The 25,907-nt window shown below is 35.6% G+C and overlaps 1 protein-coding gene across 2 annotated transcripts in view; it reads left to right on the top strand.

Moving 5' to 3' along the window:
- Positions 1-22,159, top strand: part of mgarpa (mitochondria localized glutamic acid rich protein a) — a 39,284-nt gene extending 17,125 nt beyond the window's left edge. Inside the window, exons 5-8 of one of the 2 annotated variants that reach the window (XM_056472613.1) lie at positions 10,249-10,551; positions 17,071-18,407; positions 19,069-19,118; positions 21,100-22,159. In XM_056472613.1, coding sequence (XP_056328588.1) covers positions 10,249-10,551; positions 17,071-18,407; positions 19,069-19,104 — 1,676 coding nt within the window. In that variant the 3' untranslated portion in view covers positions 19,105-19,118; positions 21,100-22,159. Of the gene's footprint in view, positions 1-10,248; positions 10,552-17,070; positions 18,415-19,068; positions 19,119-21,099 lie in introns of both variants that reach the window. The other variant, XM_056472612.1, reaches the window with a different exon arrangement.
- The last annotated feature ends 3,748 nt before the right edge of the window (positions 22,160-25,907 follow it).

Here is a 25,907-nt window from a genome sequence, read left to right as displayed (position 1 = left end):
ATTCTTATTTTGACTGTAAGGTAATAACATGCACATTTTGTGAAGCTGCTTTTAAACGATAATTATTGTGAAAAGTGCTATACAAGTAAACTTGAGTTAAATTTGCAGTAGTTTCATGCACAGATGAGAATGTTGTGTACATCTGTTTACATATGGTTGAAGTCAGAATTATTAGCCCCCCTTTGATTTTATTTTATTTTTTATTTATATTTCCCAAATGATGTTTAACAGAGCAAAGAAATTTTCACAGTGTGTCCGATAATATTTTTTTTTTTTCTGGAGAAAGTCTTATTTGTTTTATTTTGGAATTTTTAAACCTTTTAAACTTTTTGAAAACCAATTTAGGGACAATATTATTAGCCCCTTTAAGCTATTTTTTTCCCCGATAGTCTACAGAACAAACCATCATTATACAATAACTTGCCTAATTACCCTAACCTGCCTAGTTAACCTAATTAACCTAGTTAAGCCTTTAAATGTCACTTTAAGCTGTATAGAAGTGTCTTGAAAAATATCTAGTCAAATATTATTTACTGTCATCATGACAAAGATAAAATAAATCAGTTATTAGAGATGAGTTATTAAAACTATTATGTTTAGAAATGTGTTGAAGAAATCTGCTCTCTGTTGAACAGAAATTAGGGAAACAATAAACAGGGGGGGCTAATAAATCAGGGGGTTTAATAATTCTGACTTCAACTGTAGATCCACGAAAACCCACACAGTTCCATAGTACTTTTTTTATTTTCTATTCCGGAAGTTAATAGGTGCCATTAGCTAGCATTTTCCAAAATACCATCTTTTGTGTTTAACAGAAGAAAGAAACCTCATAAAGGTTTAAAACCACATGAGGGAGAAACACCGTTGAAGTAATTTTCATTTTTGTGTGAACTGTCCATTGAAGCCCTGAATTTAATAAAAAAAATCCATATTGAAATCATATAGACTCTTTTCTAAGCTTAGGGCCTACTCACACTAGGCTATCCAAACCATGCCTGGGCAAGTTTGACCCCCTTTTCCCGGTTTGTTTGACAACTGTGAGTGCTGCGAATTGCGCCTGGGTGCGGTTCAGTTGGCCGGCCCTGGCCCGGTTGGAAGAGGTGTGCCAGAGCGCGGTTCGGTTGGGCTCAGTGACCGAAACAGAAGACTTTTAGGGGACTGTTTCATATGAATTTATTAATCATTCCTACTGTTCAATGAACGCGAACTGTCATAGTTTATTAAAGTCACAAACCCCACGCTGCACCTTCAGCAAACCTCCTAATACGTGCTGCATGAGGACTTTATGATCATTTATGAGGACCAAAAGTGCTGTATCTGTCGGCAGAATGTGTGTCCAAAATGACTAAAATAATACAAAACAATATAACTAAGCAATCTCCACTGTGCTGAGTGAAAGCGCTTCTCTTCCTGTTAATAGTTGAATAATATAATAGGTGCATCATCTATGATGTAAACGTGCTCCGAAAGGTAAAGATGCAGTGTGAGTGCAGGCCGAGGGGGAGAGGGGAGCATGCTTTGGCTTGGTTCAACACATCCGTAGCTAGTGTGAGTACACCCCTTAGATGCATTTAAACCTGTTCTATGGGACTCCAACACAATATTAGGACACTTTAAAATGCCTCAGACCTGCTTTTTAAAAACAACAATTGAAAACCTATTCCAGGCCCCCAAAACACTGTCCTATCAATTAAAGACCAACATGAATAAAAAGATAAATACATTTTTGTAGAAAATGGTGTCGAGTAAATGCCTCTGATATCACTGCAGTCCAGTTTCAGACAGCCAGTATATTCATTAACACTAAGCACAGTTTTTACTAAGGTCTTTCAAAAGTCCTAATATCCCAGCAGGCATTTTTTGTGTTAAAAAATAATAGATGTATTAATAGATGTCTAGACTAAAACGAGTCAAAATTTAGACAAGACGTCTAGGCTGAATTTGGGCTGTCAGTGAACAGATCTGCAGTCTAATGCCCCAGTATAGTGAAGGGGACTCTATACTGCTCAGTGAGTGCCGTCTTTCAGATGAGACGTTAAACCGAGGTCCCGACTCTCTGTGGTTGTTAAATCCCAAGATGTCCTTCGAAATAAGTAGAGATTTAACCCTGGTATCCTGGCCAAAGTTGCCCACTGGCTTCTGTCAATTGGCTTAATCACTTTGTCTCCTCTCCACCAATCAGCTGGTGTGTGGTATTCCAAAGACAGGAATGTATGACTGCACATGTGAAGTCGGTCTGTTTGATGACTAGTCCATCTGTCTGATACATGTCCACTGGCAGCCCAAATGTTGCCTTGCCTTGTCTAATGTGTAGATGTTTATTAGATGTCTTTTAAACACAAAAGTGCTTGATGGGATTAAACGACAAACTCAGAACTTGAACTAATAATTTTCCTAACTTTTCCTAACCATCTCTTTGTTCTGACCTTTTTCCAGAGTAAACTAATTGGGACATTCGCGGCTGAACACCTTTAGACTTCAGTCAGGACTCTTGTTGGATGATTCTCTCCTGAGCTCATGCCATTATGAGTCCTGCTTTTGCCATTGAACTGATATCTCTTTTATTTTAAAGTTAGTTTTCCCCATTCTCTTTTTGCTCAAGCAGTAAAGCACGGCACTAGCAATGCCCAGATTAAGAGTTTGATCCCCACAGAAAGCAAAGAACTGATTAAATGTGTCCCATGAATGCAATGTAAAGGCTTAAATGTAATGTAGATTGGTGAACGATGTAAAACAAAGCCTCACCTCTTTGAGTTCACTTAATAAACACGCACAATGAAGCTGCTCTGGTTGTTATTGTGTTGCTGGAGTTCAGAGTTGCTGCTAAGTTTAAGCGGATGGTAAGGCTCAGACATCTTTGTATTCCCTCTTTTCACCTGCTCCTTCTTACCTCCTGTTGTTTCTTTTTCACCTCCCTCCTCATTTGTGAGTTCTGCATGCTGCCTTCTCTGAGTGACTGGGTTGTGAGTGATTTTGAGTTGTTTTTTTAACCTGTTCGACGGAAACTTTCCTGGAGGTTTGGTAAGTTGGGTGCTGTGCGAGTGAGAGGCTTTAGACGGCATGATGGAAATGTTAATGTCTTGTATGATGTTTGGATCCACCTTAGTTAGCTGTACTGATATTACTTGGTGATTAGCATGCATTTAATTCAGTTAAATTATTAGTCCCGAAATATACATACAAATTAAATTGAGTTTTTAAATTAATAATATATATATATATATATATATATGTTTTTTAAATAATTGTTTTCTCACTTAAATTACATAAATACATTCTCACTCTTTACTCACAAAAGTAACACATTAGGTATTAATTATAATGCCTAATAATTAGTTATAATAATTATAAAAATTATATTAGTTAACTTGAAGTATTAGTATTTTTATTTTTTAATGACAGTTTGTTTATTTTTTATTTATTTATTTTTTATAAATGATCCTCATCCTATTGAACATCCTCATCCTCATCCGAGTATAGTAATCCACAGTGCATCCGGAAAATATTCATAGCGCTTCACTAAATATCGCCTTATTCCAAAATGGATTAAATTAATTTATTTCCTCAAAATTCTACCCACAATCCCCCATAATGACAATGTGAAAAAAGAGTTTTTGAAATTGTTGCAAATTTATAAAACAAAAAAATCTGAAAAATCACATGTACATCAGTATTCTCAGGCTTTGCTCAATACTTTGTTGATGCACCTTTGGCAGCAATTACAGCCTCAAGTCTTTTTGAATATGATGCCACAAGCTTGGCATGCCAGTCTTTGGGAATTTTTGCCCATTCCTCTTTGCAGTACCTCTCAAGCTCTATCAGGTTGGATGGGAAGCAACGGTGTACAGCCATTTTCAGATCTCTCCAGAGATGTTCAATAGGATTTAGGTCTGGGCTCTGGCTGGGCCACTCAAGGACATTCACTGATAAGTTGTGAAGCCACTCCATTGATATTTTGGCGGTGTGCTTTGGGTCATTGTCCTGCTGGAAGATGAACCGCCGCCCCAGTCTGAGGTCAAGAGCACTCTGAAGCAGGTTTTCATTCAGGATGTCTCTGTACATTGCTGCATTCATCTTTCCCTCTATCCTGACTAGTCTTCCAGTTCCTGCTGCTGAAAAACACCCCACAGCATGATGCTGCCACCAACATGCTTCACTGTAGGGATGGAATTAGCCTGGTGATGAGCGGTGCCTGGTTTTCTCCAAACGTAACGCCTGGCATTCACTACAAAGAGTTCAATTTTAGTCTCATCAGAGTAGAGCTTAGTTTCTTATGGTCTGAGAGTCCTTCAGATGCCTTTTGGCAAATTCCAGTTGGGGAGTGGCTTCCGTCTGGCCACTCTACCATACAGGCCTGATTGGTGGATTGCTGCACAGATGGTTGTCCTTCTGTAAGGTTCTCCTCTCTCCACAGCAGAACACTGGAGCTCAGAGAGAGTGACCATCAGGTTATTGATCACCTCCCTGACCAAGACCCTTCTCCCCTGATCACTCAATTTAGATGGCTGGCCAGCTCTAGGAAAAGTCCTGGTGGTTCCAAACATCTTCCACTCATGGATGATGGAGGCCACTTTGCTCATTAGAACTTTCAGAGCAGCAGAATTTTTTCTGTAACCTTCCCCAGCCTTGTGCCTCGACAATCCAGTCTCGGAGGTCTACAGCCAATTCCTTTGTCTTCATGCTTGGTTTGTGCTTTGACATGCAATGTCAACCCTGGGACCTTATGTGGGGGAAACCGTAGCACTGGGGGAAACCGTAGCACTCGGAGAAAACCCATGCCAACACAGGGAGAACATGCAAATTGCAAACTCCACACAGAAATGGCAACTGGCCCAGCCAGGACTTGGACCAGCAAGCTTGCTGTGAGGTGACAGTGCTAACTGTTAATTTGTAATTAATAAACAAATTAAAAGTTGCAACGTTTTGCAAAAACATTCATCTAAAAGGTTCTCTTAAAAGGAGCATTTTTTCAGTCTCCTGTGTGTCAGTTCAGTAATCTATTTTATGGCAAATAATAGGTTCTTTTCAGTGTCTCTAAATGAAATAACTGCACAACAACATTTGAGACTGTGAAAAATGCTTATTTTAGAAGAACATTTCAGAGAACACTTAAAGGTCTGTGCATCTGAACTCCTGAACTGAAATTTTGTCCTGAGAATTTATTTTTTTTCGCAAAGTCGCTGAGTACGCTCAATTGTCACAAAACTGTGTTCCCATGCATTTTTTGCACATTTTCCTGAAGCAAAAGAGAAGTTAATACCCTATTCTTTAAGTTAAATATCACTAATTGACATTACACTAAATATCACTAACTGAAATTACCTTTCACTAAATATCACTCATTGACGTTTCTTTACACTAAATATCACTCATTGACGTTACTTTACACTAAATATCACTCATTGACGTTTCTTTACACTAAATATCACTCATTGACGTTTCTTTACACTAAATATCACTCATTGACGTTACTTTACACTAAATATCACTCATTGACATTACTTTACACTGAATATCACTCATTGACGTTACTTTACACTGAATATCACTCATTGACGTTACTTTACACTGAATATCACTCATTGACGTTACTTTACACTGAATATCACTCATGGACGTTACTTTACACTAAATATCACTCATTGACGTTACTTTACACTAAATATCACTCATTGACGTTACTTTACACTGAATATCACTCATTGACGTTACTTTACACTGAATATCACTCATTGACGTTACTTTACACTGAATATCACTCATTGACGTTACTTTACACTAAATATCACTCATTGACGTTACTTTACACTGAATATCACTCATTGACGTTTCTTTACACTAAATATCACTCATTGACGTTACTTTACACTAAATATCACTCATTGACGTTACTTTACACTGAATATCACTCATTGACGTTACTTTACACTGAATATCACTCATTGACGTTACTTTACACTGAATATCACTCATTGACGTTACTTTACACTGAATATCACTCATTGACGTTACTTTACACTGAATATCACTCATTGACGTTACTTTACACTGAATATCACTCATTGACGTTACTTTACACTGAATATCACTCATTGACGTTACTTTACACTGAATATCACTCATTGACGTTACTTTACACTAAATATCACTCATTGACGTTACTTTACACTGAATATCACTCATTGACGTTACTTTAAACTAAATATCACTCATTGACGTTACTTTACACTGAATATCACTCATTGACGTTACTTTACACTGAATATCACTCATTGACGTTTCTTTACACTAAATATCACTCATTGACGTTACTTTACACTGAATATCACTCATTGACGTTACTTTACACTGAATATCACTCATTGACGTTACTTTACACTGAATATCACTCATTGACGTTACTTTACACTGAATATCACTCATTGACGTTACTTTACACTGAATATCACTCATTGACGTTACTTTACACTAAATATCACTCATTGACGTTACTTTACACTTAATATCACTCATTGACGTTACTTTACACTAAATATCACTCATTGACGTTACTTTACACTAAATATCACTCATTGACGTTACTTTACACTAAATATCACTCATTGACGTTACTTTACACTGAATATCACTCATTGACGTTACTTTACACTGAATATCACTCATTGACGTTACTTTACACTGAATATCACTCATTGACGTTACTTTACACTGAATATCACTCATTGACGTTACTTTACACTGAATATCACTCATTGACGTTACTTTACACTGAATATCACTCATTGACGTTACTTTACACTAAATATCACTCATTGACGTTACTTTACACTTAATATCACTCATTGACGTTACTTCACACTAAATATCACTCATTGACGTTACTTTACACTAAATATCACTCATTGACGTTACTTTACACTGAATATCACTCATTGACGTTACTTTAAACTAAATATCACTCATTGACGTTACTTTACACTTAATATCACTCATTGACGTTACTTCACACTAAATATCACTCATTGACGTTACTTTACACTAAATATCACGCATTGACGTTACTTTACACTAAATATCACGCATTGACGTTACTTTACACTAAATATCACTCATTGACGTTACTTTACACTGAATATCACTCATTGACGTTACTTTACACTGAATATCACTCATTGACGTTACTTTACACTGAATATCACTCATTGACGTTACTTTACACTGAATATCACTCATTGACGTTACTTTACACTGAATATCACTCATTGACGTTACTTTACACTGAATATCACTCATTGACGTTTCTTTACACTAAATATCATTCATTGACGTTACTTTACACTAAATATCACTCATTGACGTTACTTTACACTGAATATCACTCATTGACGTTTCTTTACACTAAATATCACTCATTGACATTACACTAAATATCACTCATTGACATTACACTAAATATCACTCATTGACGTTACTTTACACTGAATATCACTCATTGACGTTACTTTACACTGAATATCACTCATTGACGTTACTTTACACTGAATATCACTCATTGACGTTACTTTAAACTGAATATCACTCATTGACGTTACTTTACACTAAATATCACTCATTGACGTTACTTTACACTTAATATCACTCATTGACGTTACTTCACACTAAATATCACTCATTGACGTTACTTTACACTAAATATCACGCATTGACGTTACTTTACACTAAATATCACGCATTGACGTTACTTTACACTAAATATCACTCATTGACGTTACTTTACACTGAATATCACTCATTGACGTTACTTTACACTGAATATCACTCATTGACGTTACTTTACACTGAATATCACTCATTGACGTTACTTTACACTGAATATCACTCATTGACGTTACTTTACACTTAATATCACTCATTGACGTTACTTCACACTAAATATCACTCATTGACGTTACTTTACACTAAATATCACGCATTGACGTTACTTTACACTAAATATCACGCATTGACGTTACTTTACACTAAATATCACTCATTGACGTTACTTTACACTGAATATCACTCATTGACGTTACTTTACACTGAATATCACTCATTGACGTTACTTTACACTGAATATCACTCATTGACGTTACTTTACACTGAATATCACTCATTGACGTTACTTTACACTGAATATCACTCATTGACGTTACTTTACACTGAATATCACTCATTGACGTTTCTTTACACTAAATATCATTCATTGACGTTACTTTACACTAAATATCACTCATTGACGTTACTTTACACTGAATATCACTCATTGACGTTTCTTTACACTAAATATCACTCATTGACATTACACTAAATATCACTCATTGACATTACACTAAATATCACTCATTGACGTTACTTTACACTGAATATCACTCATTGACGTTACTTTACACTGAATATCACTCATTGACGTTACTTTACACTGAATATCACTCATTGACGTTACTTTAAACTGAATATCACTCATTGACGTTACTTTACACTAAATATCACTCATTGACGTTACTTTACACTGAATATCACTCATTGACGTTACTTTACACTGAATATCACTCATTGACGTTACTTTACACTGAATATCACTCATTGACGTTACTTTACACTGAATATCACTCATTGACGTTACTTTACACTGAATATCACTCATTGACGTTACTTTACACTGAATATCACTCATTGACGTTTCTTTACACTGAATATCACTCATTGACGTTTCTTTACACTAAATATCACTCATTGACGTTTCTTTACACTAAATATCACTCATTGACGTTACTTTACACTGAATATCACTCATTGACGTTACTTTACACTGAATATCACTCATTGACGTTACTTTACACTGAAAATCACTCATTGACGTTACTTTACACTGAAAATCACTCATTGACGTTACTTTACACTGAATATCACTCATTGACGTTACTTTACACTGAATATCACTCATTGACGTTACTTTACACTGAATATCACTCATTGACGTTACTTTACACTGAATATCACTCATTGACGTTACTTTACACTGAAAATCACTCATTGACGTTACTTTACACTGAATATCACTCATTGACGTTACTTTACACTGAATATCACTCATTGACGTTACTTTACACTGAATATCACTCATTGACGTTACTTTACACTGAATATCACTCATTGACGTTACTTTACACTGAATATCACTCATTGACGTTACTTTACACTGAATATCACTCATTGACGTTACTTTACACTGAATATCACTCATTGACGTTACTTTACACTAAATATCACTCATTGACGATACTTTACACTAAATATCAGTAATTGACATTACACTGAATATCACTCATTGATGTTACTTTACACTAAATATCACTCATTGACGTTACTTTACACTAAATATCACTCATTGACATTACTTTACACTAAATATCAGTAATTGACGTTACTTTACACTAAATATCAGTAATTGACATTACACTAAATATCACTCATTGACATTACTTTACACTGAATATCACTCATTGACGTTACTTTACACTGAATATCACTCATTGACGTTACTTTACACTGAATATCACTCATTGACGTTACTTTACACTGAATATCACTCATTGACGTTACTTTACACTGAATATCACTCATTGACGTTACTTTACACTGAATATCAGTAATTGACGTTACTTTACACTGAATATCAGTAATTGACGTTACTTTACACTGAATATCACTCATTGACGTTACTTTACACTGAATATCACTCATTGACGTTACTTTACACTGAATATCAGTAATTGACGTTACTTTACACTGAATATCAGTAATTGACGTTACTTTACACTGAATATCACTCATTGACGTTACTTTACACTGAATATCACTCATTGACGATACTTTACACTAAATATCAGTAATTGACATTACACTAAATATCACTCATTGATGTTACTTTACACTAAATATCACTCATTGACGTTACTTTACACTAAATATCACTCATTGACATTACTTTACACTAAATATCAGTAATTGACGTTACTTTACACTAAATATCAGTAATTGACATTACACTAAATATCACTCATTGACATTACTTTACACTAAATATCACTAATTGATGTTACATTACACTAAGCAACTAAATTGACATTTAAAAACTGTTTGAGTGAGCGTGTTAAATCAGGAAATCATAGCTTTAATGCTTAACGTTTCTCTTTATCCTCCATTTAGAAGAAGCAGCTGTGGAAGAAGCCGAGGTGGAGAGCGCAGTCGAGGCGGATAATTCTGCTGAAGTTCTGCTGGAAACAGAGGAGAAATCTGGAGCTCTGGAGAGCGTAGTGGAGGAAGTGGCAGAGACGGTGGCAGAGACTGCAGAGCTGGTGGCTGAAGTGGCAGGAGTTGTAGAGGAGACGGCGCAGGAAGTGGCAGCGGTCGCACAGGAAGTGCAGAAAGTTGCAGAGGAAGTCGAAGCAGCAGCAGAGGCTATCGTGACTCCGATCATTCAGGAAGAAGAGCCGGCGGCAGAGAGCAATGGTACGCCTTCAGTCTCCCAAGAGGAGGCCGTAGATCAGGCTGCTGGTACAGAGGCCTAAAAGGCTCATGGGTACTCAAAACACACACACACACACACACACAATACTGAAGACTCAGTGTCCTCTACAGCAGAATTATCACTGTCTCACTTTATGTAAAAAAACAAGAACAAAAAATGGCACTTTGAACAAGATTTAGGACTAGACTAATATTATAATTTAATTCTTAAAGCTATAGTCCACACAAAAATTACTCTATTTACCCACCCTTGAGTGGTTTCAGCCATTTAGGATGTTTTTTTTTCACTCGATCACAAAAGAAGATATTTTGAAAACTTGTAACCATTGAATTCCATAGCAGGAAAAACACGTACTGTGGTCAGTGGTTACAGGTTTTTAGCATGTTACAAAATATCTTTTGTATTCAACAGAAGAAAGAGTAACACTTTAAAATAATGGTCCTGTAGTAAATGTTAGATTATGTATTTATTAGGATGAACAAGCAATTAGTAATACATTTATTGTGGTATTTATACATCTTTGTTAAATAACGTCTGTTCATGTTAGTTCATAACTCACTTTGCATTAACAAGCACAAATTTTATATTTGAATAATGCATTAATAAACATTAAACTATGAATAATTAATGCTTTACAAGGTTATTCATGCTCAATGTTAGTAAATACATTAACTAATGGACCATTGTTCTGAAGAATTACATATGAAAGAAAGTCAAACAGGTTTGAGACCAGTGAATAAGAAGTAAATGATGACTGAATTTTCAGTTATTCAGAGACATAAGTAGGGTTATCCAAGCATCAACTTCGGTACCAGTTGATACTAAAATTGAAAAAATGTCTATTAAATTAAATGTCTAGACCAGGGGTCACCAAATTTGTTCCTGGAGGGCCGTTGTCCTGCAGATTTTAGCTAATCAAACACACCTAAATGAGCTAATCAAGCTCTTACTAGGTATACTTGAAACATCCAGACAGGTCTGTTGAAGCAAGTTGGAGCTAAACCTTGCAGGGACCCCGGCCCTCCAGGACCAAGATTGGTGACCCCTGGTCTAGACCATGGGTCTCAAACTCAAGTCCTGGAGGGCCACAGCTCTGCACAGTTTTGCTCCAACCCTGATCAAACACAGCTGATCCAACTAATGAAGGTGTTCACGACTCTTTTGACCACCTCGATTAGTTGGATCAGTGTGTTCGATAGCGTTGGAGCAAAACTGTGCAGAGCTGTGGCCCTCCAGGAGTTGAGTTTGAGACCCATGGTCTAGAAGTTTCAGATTTCACCCAAAATACCTTGATTTCTGTACCGATGATGAATTAATAACATAGCTTTCATTTTTTGGGTGAACTAACCATTCACTGCCATAGTCATTACCATAACAGCAGTGAAGAGTGGTGACATGTTGACCTTCAGAGCCAATCACAATCATATCTGTTAAGCATGTGAACACAGCCAGCCAGGCTGTGTTTAAACTGATCGTTCACCCAAAACTGAACATTCCGTCAACATTTACTCATCATTTACTTATTCCAAACCTGTTTGACTTTCTTTATTGTGTTGAATGCAAAAGAAGATGTTTTGAAGAAAGCTGGAAACCTGTAACCATTGACTTCCATAGTATTTTTGTTTCCTATTATGGTCAATAGTTACAGGTTTTCAGCTTTCTTTAGAATAACATCCTTTTTTGTTCAACAAGGGGAAAAAACTCATGAAAGTTTGAAACCACACGAGGAAGGGTAAATTGAGTTGATTTAGATTTTTCGGTGAACAGTCCTTTTAAAAACATGCTCAGGTATTTGCAGGAAATGGACATTTTTTTTAAATTTCAGCATTAATTGGTACCAAAGTCGAAACTTTTGACAACCCTAGACAATAAATGTCAGTATATGGGATCGACTGTACAGTCTTCATTGCATTAAGTTATAGAGCAGGATCCTTGCATTGTGGTAATGTCATCCCACTAAATTGCAGACAGTTTTAAAGGGATTGTTCAGCCAAAAAACAAACCTGAAATAAGAAATTATGAAGATATTGTTAAAAAAAGCCATTTAATTCCACAGTAGATATACCATACAATGGAGGCATGGCTGCAGTTTTGCAACATTCTTCAAAATATCTTCTTTTGTGTTCAATGTTTGAAGCAAGTAATGGGTCATTTTTGAGTCGAACAATGTCTTTAATGTGTACATTTCTATTATACTCCTGGAAATCAAGTGCTGATAACTGTAGAAACCACTGTGAGGACTCAAAGTTGCTGCTTTTTGTGACCAAACATTCCACACTTCCCAACACAGTATCTATTTCCTTTTCTCCTTCTCTTAGTTTCACACTTAATGTCTAAAATCTGAGCCAACCTGACAGATCTTTTTGTTTTTCAACCTCTATCCTGCCTTACCTCTTCTTAGAGGCACAATTGCATGCAAAGACACCAAAAGAGCTGCCAATGTACTGCTGTGTGTTGTTATTTCTGTAATAACAGTAACGGTGCATTTCGCATTGTCAAAACTTGTGCTTCTCTGCCAGATATCACTTAGTTGGTACACGCCAGATGTTACTGTGAAAAACTGTGTGTCTTTTTGCTCCCTATAGCTGTGTTTCTGTATTAGTTTTCCCTTCATTTTCCTCTGTATGAACGAATGAACAAGGAACTCAGAAATTAAACAAAGGAGCTCAAGCATGTGTGGTTCATGGACATTTTGCAACCGTGTGATGAAAACTGATAAGGGATTCAAAGCTATTTAATAAAATTATGGATAAATATGACAAGATATTCTCTGTGTTTAATTTGTTTTTTTCTCTCTCTTGATTTTAGAAAGTAATATTATATCTTATATACACTCACTGGCCACTTTATTAGGTACACCTTACCAACTGCTCTAACGCAAATGTCTAATCAGCCAATCACATGGTAGCAACTCAATGCATTAAGGCATGTAGACATGGTTAAGATGATCTACTGCAGTTTAAACAGAGCATCAGAATGGGGAAGAAAGCTGATTTAAGTAACTTCGAATGTGGCATGGTTGTTGGTGCCAGACACATGGATCCATTCTGCCTTGTATCAATGGTTCACACTAGTGGTTTTGGTGTAATGGTGTGTGGGGGATATTTTCTTGAGACACTTACGTTAGTACCAATTGAGGATCATGTCAATGCCACAGCCTGCCTGAGTATTGTTGCTGACCATGTCCATCCCTTTATGACCACAGTGTACCCATCTTCTAATGGCTACTTTCAGCAGGATAACACGCCATGTCATAAAGCGTGAATCATCTCAGACTGGTTTCTTGAACATGACAATGAGTTCACTGTACTCAAATGGCCTCCACAGTCACCAGAGCTCAATCCAATAGAGCACCTTTGGGATGGGTGGAATGGGAGATTCGCATCATGGATGTGCAGCTGACGAATCTGCTACAACTGTTAGATGCTATCATGTCAGTATGTACCAAAATCTCTGAGGAATATTTCCAGTACCTTGTTGAATCTATGCCACGAAGGATTAAGGCAGTTCTGAAGGCAAAAGTGGGTCCAACCTGGTACTAGTAAGGTGTACCTAATAAAGTGGCCGGTATGACACTGACCGTTCATCCTCTATTCCAAAAGTAATGTTTTAAAGGGCTGAATTTAATGTAAATGTTTGCAGTATTTCTGAGCTGAAGTCTACATCGCAACATATTAGGATTATTTTTATGTTGGTGTTTGGTAATATTTGTGGTGTGTCCCTTCCTTGGTGATATTTGGCAGTAAAGCCTCTTGATGTGCAATTTAAAAAATATACATGCATTAGGATAGATGCTGAAAGTAATATGACCAAAAACACACCATCTGAATGCATTTAAACTGCACTTAAGGCACTTAAAATACACCATCTGAGACTAAGTGCACTTAATTTAATAGCGTTTTTCTTTGCTGTTAGATCCGTCTCTACTCTAGTGAGGATGAACATTTGTAGTCTACTAATAATTATCTTGTATCTGTCTTTCATGTTATTTTTGTGTCTGTTGACCTTCTAATCTCTCTCTCTCTCTCACACACACACACACACACTAAAATATTCAATATTCAAAAAATTAATGTTTGGTAACACTTTAGGTCACAATTAATGCTATTAAGTGCTCTCTTATTACCTACCTATATTTAAGATATTAACTGTTCATTAGTAGTTATGAAGTATTATTTTATTCTACATCCCTAGTCCTACACAAAACCAAAACTGCTACCTTACTAACTATTCATAAACTGCTAATTAGTTGTTTATTAAGGCAGTAGTGTTAGTTAATTGGTTTGGTAATACAGTGAATTAAGACCTAAACTAAACTGTTACCTAATATTTTAGCCAAATGTGTTTTAAAGTTATCAAATGTCTAAAATTCATGTTTCACTATTCACTAAAATAGTGGTTTGAAGGATACTTGCAAAGTGTTATGTCTTTGCTTTTGTTTAGAATAGAAATGACATTAAAAAAGGACAATTTTTAATAAAAAAAAAAAGGATTACACTTTTATTCTTCTTGAAATCTTTGGCCCATTTACATTGTAACTTTCTTTTTATGATCTAAATGTTCACCTGGTATTAATATGCATTTTCTGTCATACGACACACTTTTATTGTGAGTCTAGTGCATGAGTAGTATTATGAGGACTTACTATGAGTTATACTATAGTAAGTTGAGCAGGAGCCACAGCTTGGAGCACATTATTTGTAGATTAGTTGCAAGGTTTAACTTTAACTTGCAGGGGATTTAAGGGCCTGTTAAAGTGTAAACATTCCAAGCGATTATAAAACATTCAGACCCAATACATAATGTTTGCAACTTTAAGAAAGTTTAATTTAATTATTTAATTAATTTATTTAATTTATACAGTGAAAACTACACAAAGTTTAAAACAACTGCTTTATTTTTCAATTTCAATTTGCATTTGAGGTGACACAGTGACTCAGTGGTTGTTTCACAGCAAGAAGGTCGCTGGTTCAAGTCTCGGCTGTGTCAGTTGCCTTTTCTGTGTGGACTTTGCATGTTCTCCCCATGTTGGTGTGGGTTTCCTCCAGGTGCTCCGGTTTCCCCTACAGTACAAAGACATGTGGTATTAGTAAATTGGGTAAATAAAATTGGCTGTAGTGAATGCGAGATTGTGTGGGGGTTTCCCAGTACTGGGTTGCGGCTGGAAGGGCATCCACTGCGTAAAACATATGCTGGATAAGTTGGCGGTTCATTCCGCTGTGGCAACCCCTGATGAATAAAGAGACTAAACTTAAGGAAAATGAATGAATGAATTTGCACTTGAATACTGTTAAACTGTGATATGCCAGAAAAAATGTATTTATCAGTGCTTGTAATTTGTGATTATCTTTTATGCCGATTCACACTTTTACAAAATCATCAATCATTTTAAAACAGTAACTTTTTAAAATATAGCTATTGAAATTATCTGATGACACAAAATATCACTGTAGCTTTTTTAATATGTGACCCTGGACCACAAAAGCAGTCAAAAGTGTCTCTTTTTACAATTGAGATTTCCACATACCAGGAAAGCAGAATATATAAGCTACCCATTGAGTTATTTGACAACATTGAGGACAATATTTGCTGGAGATGCAACTATTTGGAAAATCTATAATCTGAGGGTTCAAAACAATCAAAATATTTTGAGAAAATCCTATTTTAAAAGCAAAGTTTAATGCTAAATTAAAATAAATTATGATATATTTACAATAGGAAATTTACAAGACGTCTTTTAGGAACATGATCTTTACTTTATCATCAAAGAAAAACATTATCATTTTGATCATTCATTCATTTTCTTGTCGGCTTAGTCCCTTTATTAATCTGGGGTTACCACAGCAGAATGAACCGCCAACTTATCCAGCATTTGCTTTACGCTGCAGATGCCCTTCCAGCCGCAACACATCTCTGGGAAACATCCACACACACTCATTTACACTCATACACTACGGACAATTTAGCCTAACCAATTTACCGGTACCGCATGTCTTTGGACTGTGGGGGAAACTGGAGCACTCGGAGGGAGAACATGCAAACTCCACACAGAAAATGTCAACTGACCCAGCCGAGGCTTGAACCAGCGACCTTCTTGCTGTGAGGCGACAGCACTACCTACTAAGCCACTGCGTTGCCCCTAATTTTGACCAATATATTTATATAGAGTTTGCACGTTCTCACCGTGTTGGTGTGGATTTCCTTTGAGTGCTCCGGTTTAACCCACAGTCCAAAGACATGGTATAAATGAATTGGGTTAGCAAAATTGGCCATAGTGTATTTGTGAATGTGAGAGTATATGGGTGTTTGCCAGTACTGGGTTGCGGCTGGAAGGGCATCTGCTGCATAATTATATTCCAGAGTAATTGGCTGTTCATTCCACTGCAGCCCTGATAAAACAGGGTCTAAGCTGAAGGAGAGTGAGTGAGGGAGCATTTTAATACCAAGTGCAAACCTTAAACATTTATGTGATTGTTGGGTGGCTTGATTGTGTCTTTCAGTGATCCCATCAGTCTCGCTCAGCCCAGAAACTGCCGATCTGGCTGCTGCCTCCGTGATTGAGCTCGTTCCAGTGGAGCCGCTCTCTGTGGAAGACATCCCAGTTGAATCTCTACCAGAGAAGGTGCTTAATTTGGAAAGTGAACCAATAACAGCACCAATTTCTCCAGTATCAGATTCTGTTGGAACAGAAGAGGCTTCGTTTTCCATTGCTCCAGTCCTAGAAGAACCAGAAGCTGTAGAGAAACCAGTTGTTGCAATACTGGCAGAAGAGGCTCCATTAGTAGAAGAGACACCAATCGATTCAGGATTTCTCGCTCCAGTTTCTGAAAGTCCATCATTTCCACCAGCAGAGGAAACACCAGTTGATTCACCATTAGTTTCTCCAGTGACCGAAGAACCACCAGTTTCCCCAGTTGTAGAGGAACCCCTTGTTGTTGCTCCAATAGTTGAGGAGGCATCCATCACTCCAATCGCTGAAGAAGCACCAGTTCCTCTAGTTATCGAGGAACCAGCTGTTGCATTAGTTGTAGAAGAGTCTGAGCAGACACCAGTTGGTTCACCATTAGTTCCTCCAGTGATTGAAGAACCACCAGTTTCCCCAGTTGTGGAGGAACCACATGTTGCTGTAATGGTTGAAGAATTGCCCATTGCCCCATTGACCGAAGAAGCACCAGTTTCTCCAGTTATTGAGGAACCAGTTGTGGCATTAGTTGTAGAGGAGCCTGAAGATACACCAACTGATTCACCATTAGTTGCCCCAGTGATTGAACAACCACCAGTTTCTCCAGTTATTGAGGAACCACATGTTGATGTAATGGTTGAAGAATTATCCATTGCTCCACTGTCTGAAGAAGCACCAGTTTCTTCGGTTGTTTCCTTAGTCGTAGAAGATGCAACACCAGATGATCTGCAGGTACCTTCAGAAACATCTGATGTACCAGTGTTAGAAGTGGAAGCATTGACAGAAGATGCACAATTGGCCTCTATTCCAGAAGAGGCGCCGGTTTTATTGGTATCTGAAGAAGCTGTGGTTTCTGTGACCGAAGAAACACCTGTTGCTGTGCCAGAGGAAACACCTGCAGCATCAGAAGTCGCTCCAGTAGTTGAGATCATTGCAGAAGCACAAGAAAGTGCAACCGTAAGTTCAGAGGAGAATCAAGAAAGTGCAGTTGGGATAGTTGCTCCAGCTGCTGTGGAACCCAAGCGAGACTTCGTAGTGGTCGTCCTGGAAGGAGCTCCTAAATCCGAAAAGAAACCCATGGTGCTCGGCGTGTCCCCTGTGATGGGCAGGATCATCCCAGCCCCTGATGATGATGATGAAGAGCCATCGGGTCAGGTAACAGGTAATAATTAACTAAATATAATATGAGAAGAAGCAGAAGCGTTCATAAGGAACAAATACTTGAAAAAGTGATTTGAGTGCGACATGCCAAAGATTTTTCATATGCTACACTGTTAAAAGTTACTGTAATTTACTGTAATACTGTAATTAAAACTGTAAATTGGTAAAAATACTACAGTAAAAATAAGTAACCTGGGTTTTCTTTGTACAGTTGAAGTACATTATTTATTTATATATATATATATATATATATATATATATATATATATATATATATATATATATATATATATATATATATTTGCAGTTGTTTTTATCCTTATTTCACCCAAAATTAAGTTGAAATGACCTACCATTTTTTAAAGTGTGACCTTTACTAATTAAAAATATATAAACTAATATGTGATCTTGCTGTATTTTACTATGGGTCAAATGTTTAAGATCTTCTTGCTGTCAAATCAGTAAAATAGTGGTTTGAAGGAAGTTGCAAAGTGTTATGTCTTTGCTTTTGCTCAGAATAGAAATGACATTAAAAAAGGACAATTTTTTATATAAAATAAAGGATTACACTTTTATTCTTCTTGAAATCTTTGGCCCATTTACATTGTAACTTTCTTTTTATGATCTAAATGTTACTTTTTTTCATCATTCACAGAGAAAGCGCCGGTTGCTTAAAGTGCAGATGTATTAGCACCAACTAAAAAGGTAATATTGCATTGTGGAAATCAAATTTTAATACTGTTGTATTATCATATAATGCTTGGTGCAATAGGCACTCTTCAAAAGTTTACAGCCAGTAAGAATTTTAAGGAAAACTTGTCACGCAAAACTCTATTTTAAACAAATGTAACAAAAGGAAAATGAATTAATAATCAAATATTTAATAAGGATTTTTTAATTTGCTGTAGGATCATGTGACACTGAAGACTTTTTAAAGAGTTTTAATTTGACAGTAAAAGAATAAATTACAGTTTAAACTATATTTGTATCTATATTTACATTATTTTAAATGGTTACAGTATTTCTTTTACTCTGTTTTCGATAAAGACATTTCAAAAATATAAAATCTTTCAATTGTAATGAATTTGTGACCATGTCTTTTTACATATTTCTGGAAGATCTCAAATTATTGTTGGATTTTGTTCAAGAAATTCAACTATTAAATGATTGTTTTGATTAAAATGTTTCAATGTCACATGAGCAGATCAGTTTACATACCTTCTGCTTGCACATCTGAAAGAAATAACACGTGGAAATGTTAATTTCACAGTTGGAACAGGTTGTATTAAATTGTTACTTATTGAAATGAATTATTAGTGAAGTGGTCAAGTTTGGTGTCCCACATTCGGAAATCTGTACTCTGCCTTTTACCCATCCAAATGCACACACACCTACAGTTTGTTTCTCACCAGGTATTCAACTAACATAATATTAATGGAGAAGTTTGTGTGTTGGTGAGGTGTAAAGAATACACTACCTGACAAAAGTCTTGTCGTCTTTTTAGTTTTTAGTCTTTACTATAAAGTTTTATAAACAACAAGCAATAACTTGACTTCTAGTTGATCATTTGGTATCCGAAGTGGCTTATATGAAAGGCAAAGGCCTCTAGATTACGCTTATTTTCCCAAAATAAAATATGATCATGCCTTGACTTTTACTGATTTCATTAAGACAGTAATGTCCGACTTTGCATAGACAAACGTTTTGTCACCAACAGAAATAATGTCCAGTATAGAATATAAAGTCATGCTGCAGTGGATAAAGAATGAATATTGTGTCTGACTCCCATGAGCTTGGGGGACTGCATCCATACATCTCTGCAATGACTCAAATAACTAATTAATAAAGTCATCTGGAATGGCAAAGAAAGCGTTCATGCAGGACTCCCAGAGTTCATCAAGATTCTATGGATTCATCTTCAATGCCTCCTCCTCCATCTTACCCCAGACATGCTCAATAATGTTTATGTCTGGTGACTGTGCTGGCCAATCCTGAAGCACCTTGACCTTCTTTGTTTTCAGGAACTTTGATGTGGAGGCTGAAGTATGAGAAGGAGTGCTATCCTGCTGAAGAATTTGCCCTATCCTGTGGTTTATAATGTAATGGGCAGCACAAATGTCTTGATACCTCAGGCTGTTGATGTTGCCATCCACTCTGCAGATCTCTCGCACGCCCCCATACTGAATGTAACCCCAAACCTTGATTTTTCCTTCACCAAACTTGACTGATTTCTAGAGAATCTTGGGTCCATGTGGGTTCCAGTAGGTCTTCTGCAGTTTTTGTGATGATTGGGATTGTTGCTCTCACAACTGGGTTCCACAACAAAACTTTTGTCAAGTAGTGTAAAATGTATATTTTCACATTTCCAAAAAAAAAAGTAAAAATAAAACAAAACTTTGGATTAAAGCGATAGTTTTCCCCAAAAAAATTAATTGTCATCATTTACTCACTGTTTTTAGTGTTCTGTTCTGTTGAGCACAAAACAAGATATTTTGAAGAAACTCTTTAACCAATGACTTTCATAGTTTATTTCATAGTAGTTTCCAACATTTTTCGAAGTATCTTCTTTTGTGCCCCCCCCAAAAAAAAACCTCAAACAGGTTTGGAACAAGTAAAGGGTGAGTAGATGATGACAGAATTTTAACTATTAACATAATTTTATCTTTGTCTTTTTCTCACTTTGCAGCAGTCAGATGTTGTTCTGGGATAGTAAAGCGGTTCCCTGATACAGAATTAGTGATGTGCCTTTCCCCTTCCCTGATGCCTGCGTCCACACTGACGTCTCCTTCACCTACAGCTCTCTCTCTCCACTGAAACATGGTTACTACACCTGAACCTTCACTTTATCCTCACGTGAGGCATACAGGTTTACTGACAACAATGAGAAAACGCATGCAAAGCTGTGACAGAGCCTTTTTATAAATGGAACTCCACTCACTTGAGTCAAATGCACAATATGAGCCAATACTATAGTAATGTTTCCCAACCCTGTTCCCAGAGGCACACCAACAGTACATATTTTGGATGTCTCCCTTATCTGAACCATTAAGTTCAGGTTTTGGAGCATCTTCTAATGTTCTGATGGTTTGATTCAGGATTGAATAGGAAGAGGTTGAAAATGTGTACTGTTGGTGTGCCTTCAAGACAAGGGATGGGAAACACTGTACTATAGTTTACCCTACCTCAAATCTCACTTTATAGGACATGACTTGACATTGAAATTATTAATGGTTACAATACCAGCAGAATATGCCACAAACACTGCCATACATACACGCTGGCCACCAGATTTCAGGTTTCTCCTTTAAAAACGATGCTATCGGCATTATTTATTAACTAACTCTATTTTTATTTGTACCTCTTTCTACCTCAGCATAAACAGTGTTGTTTTTTCTTTTTACACATTTCCAGTGTTAGCAAACCCGCTGCCATTTATTGTCATGATTAGGTCAAAATGAAGATTTAACGAAATAATCGGTAACACTTTACTTGATTATAAAGGTCTTATGAACACCCATTCATGATAAGACAAGTCATGAAAGTGAATGAGATTTTATGCATGCTTATGACAACTGTTATTAAGTGTAATTTGCTCAGTTATGTAATTTTAAACAGAAAGATGTCATTGATTGTTAAGACACGTGACAAATGCATCACAACCTGTCTTCATCTTTGATAAATTGACATTAATAAGACAGCAAAACTTGTCATAAATCTGTCATAAACATGATTGTCATAGGGCATTAGAATTGATCTTTCTGATCACGTTTTCAGTGGAACAAACTGTATTTGTCATTACAATGTCTCACTAAAGGGTCATTACTCTGTCAAATCCTTTTTAATTGTGTCATTAATACTTAATAACATTTTAATGACAAATTCAGTTTGTCTATTGTAGTTGAGGTCAAAATAAAATTCAGGACATTTATAATGGCTTCACATGACAGTTATGTTTATGACAGATTTATGACAGGTTTTGTTGACTTGTTAACCCTTGTGCACTGTCCAGATTTACTACCCTTTTGTTATGTTAGGGGTGAAAATTGAATTAAACTGCTGTAAAAATCCATCAGATCAATACTTTTTTCAATTTTTGTTGGCATAAATCTGTTGATCAACCTCAGTCCTGTTTAAAACTACTAAATGTTTTTAGAAATGACAGGATTTTAACTCTTTAATTGCCAAGTTCACGAATGATGTCACTGATTTGGTGAAAAAACACACAAAATGACATGTTTTCAATATAAAAAGTAATTGTGGACTGAATTATTTTAACCTTTTATCACAGTCTTGGACATGTAAATGATTATTAACAACATTGGCTTTGATGCATTGTTAGATTTTAATTTTTTTCTCCTTAATTTACTGTTGGTGGCTGTTTTTGCCCCATTGACTTCCAATACAGCCACATTTGATGGCGCATAAATACACAGTCTTTGTTTTTGTTTACTCCATGTAGTTCTGAGATGCATATTTAGATTTTCTCAGACACATCAATGTAAGTCCGTAAACGGTCACTCTCACACACTCACAGACACGCATGCACACTCTTTAATTAGCAGTTATGCTCCATATAAAATCCAGAAACTAAGCTTTTTTTTGCATCTAAAGGGTTAATGGTGCCAACTGTTGATCAACAGTAAAAATGACAAATTGTTACCTCTTCACAACAGGGAAAACCACCAATCAAAACTGCATGATTATATGCTGTCATGTTTTGTAATCAAAAAATGTGGTTATATTGGAAGTCAATAGGGCAAAAACAGCCACCAACAGTAAATTAGGGAGAAAAAATGAAAATTATTCAAAAATAATGCATTAATGTTGTTTCACATGTCCAAGACTGTGATAAAAGGTTAAAATAATCCAGTCCGCAATTACTTTTTACATTGAAAATACGCCATTTATGTGTTTTTTCCACCAAATCAGTGACATTATTTGTAAATTTGTCAATTAAATAGTTCAAATCCAATAATTCTCTAAACAATTTAGTAGTTTTGATCAGGACTGAGGTTGATTAACAGATTTATGCAAAAAAAAAATATATTTATCTGAAGCATTTTACAGCAGTTTAATTCAGTGAATATTTTCATCCCAAACCTAACAAAAGGGTAGTAAATTTGCCCAGAGTGTATGGTTGTGGTTTTTTTTTTCTTAAAATGTGTCAAATATAGATGTGTTACCAAAAATCATTCCACTAGCTAAAACACAGAAAACGTTATGGTCAATTTAATATTTAAAATCACCCCAGAGTGGATGGAAACATCACCAATGGTGCATAAGGGTTCATGTCAAGTTGTTTTAACAAACAATGTTTAATATGTCATAACTGAGAAAATGACACTTAATGACAGTGATCATAAGCATGCATATAATCTCATTCACATTCATGACGTCATGTCATGATCATAAAGGTTTCATGACAGGTCTTATGAACACCCCTTTAAGTAAAAGTCTACCAAATAATCAATACAATAATATGCCATCTTCACATTCCAGTATTAATTCTGAAGGCAGTATTAGCCAAGAGGAAAACCCCTTTTGCTCAATACTTTGCTTTTATTTTGCTGATCCATCATCATCATCATCATCATCAATATATGTGATTATAAAACTATACTTGACATGCATGTAATAAAATACTTCCTTTAGTGTCAAAATGAAGGTCCCCAAACCTGCTATGCCAAAGTTACACCCTCATTACTTTCAATTTTATGTTATTAGATGCTAGTCTGCACTCATTCTGAAGTTAGACTGATAGACAAGGGGAATTAAGGTTGGATAAATACTACCTATTACCTCCTAATAGTTTTGTCATTTATTTCTTTAATACATGTCTGAAAAGGGACCTCGAGTGTTACACGATTACAGATTTATAATGTGAATGTGAGGGAATAATGTGAAGTATGTTTCAATATCATCAATGGTCTTTTCACGGGTTCTCTTTGTTTAAGGGTTAGCTATGTAATACACATTTCACTTTTAATGTAGACCCTAATGCAGGGGTTTTTAACTGTGAATGTAAACCAGAGGGAAAATAAAGAATTAAAAAGCATTTTTGTGCCACTGTGTATTACTAAGGGTTAATATTTATTAATAGATTTAATAGATTTCTCTGTTTTGTGTGTTACAAGATGACACTATTTTGTAAATTTTGGAGAAGCATGCTCAATGGTAAGGATGTCTAATAGAGTTGGTTGTTTATTCGCACACTCAGACATTCTTCTTAATAATATATTTTCAGAAAAGTATTATTTGCACTTTCTAAATAGGGAAATCATATTAGCAGCCAATGACTATCCAAGTACAACATTGTTTACAGTCAATTAAATGGTGCTAATGTTGTTTTGAAGTCATACTTAGGCCCACACAGAATTTGCACATTGCAGAAATCCGCAGATTTTTGGCCCATCATTGAGTCTATGTATTGTGTAAACTTATTACATGTATTGTGTAAACTATTACATGTGTAAACTTACATATATATATTTTTTCCATAATATTTTTATTTTTCGTTTTCAGTTTGTACACATTGAAATACAACATTTTTCAAACATTTTTTCCAACAATAACCTTGTTGCATTTACAAATTATACAAAAATAAGGATATATAAATATTTATATTAACAACAAAGCAAACAAACAAACAAACAAAAAATAAATAAAAGTAAAACTGCTCCTCTTTTGTTGTTAATGGTAATCTATTCAAACATGACATTTATAATCATACTGAGTACTAAGTACAGCCAACATATATTGAAGAATGTATTAATACTGAACTATAAAGCTGGAACTGCATTGTCCATTATGAAATTATTCATCAACTTCTTCCTCTGTTATATCCACTTCTTTGATATAACTAATGAAAGGACTCCATATGTTTTCAAATACACGCTGTTTAGCTTTTAGTATATAAGTTATTTTTTTCTAATGGCAGACTTGACAACATTTGTCTCATCCACTGAGTAGCGTTTGGTCTTTGCATCTTTGTCCATAGCAAAGCTACACATCGTTTGGCATAAAGCAAGCTGAGGTCTATAAATACTTGTTCGCTTCTACTATAATTCGAGTCCTCTGGATATAAGCCCAGCAAGTAAACTTATATTTATTCAGTTTTTAATTAATTTTAGTTAAATTATTGACTAATATGAAAATGTTTTTATGATTTATTTACAAAGTAAAGTAAATATTTTTCTGTCTTGCAGTAGATATAAGAAAAAAAAACTTGCTTTGTTTACCAAATAAGTGGATCTAATTAGATTTGCAATGTAAACCTTAAATAAAAGGTAAAAAGGTCTTCTTTTTATTATTTCATACATTAAGTTTTTAGTTATGATACTTCCAAAATCATTCCGCATAAATCTGCAGGTTTTTTACAAAATTCTCAGCAGAAATAGCAAAAATGTTCGCAGATTCCATATGGCCCTGGTCAGAATTAAGTGCGATTTCAGTGCAAATACTCAAAGTAGCTTGGTAATCAATATAGGGACCGCT

This window comes from Danio aesculapii, chromosome 14, assembly GCF_903798145.1.
Source record: "Danio aesculapii chromosome 14, fDanAes4.1, whole genome shotgun sequence".
Taxonomy (NCBI): Eukaryota; Metazoa; Chordata; class Actinopteri; order Cypriniformes; family Danionidae; genus Danio; species Danio aesculapii.
Note: the sequence above shows the minus strand (reverse complement) of the source record. Positions and strands in the feature narration are given on the sequence as shown.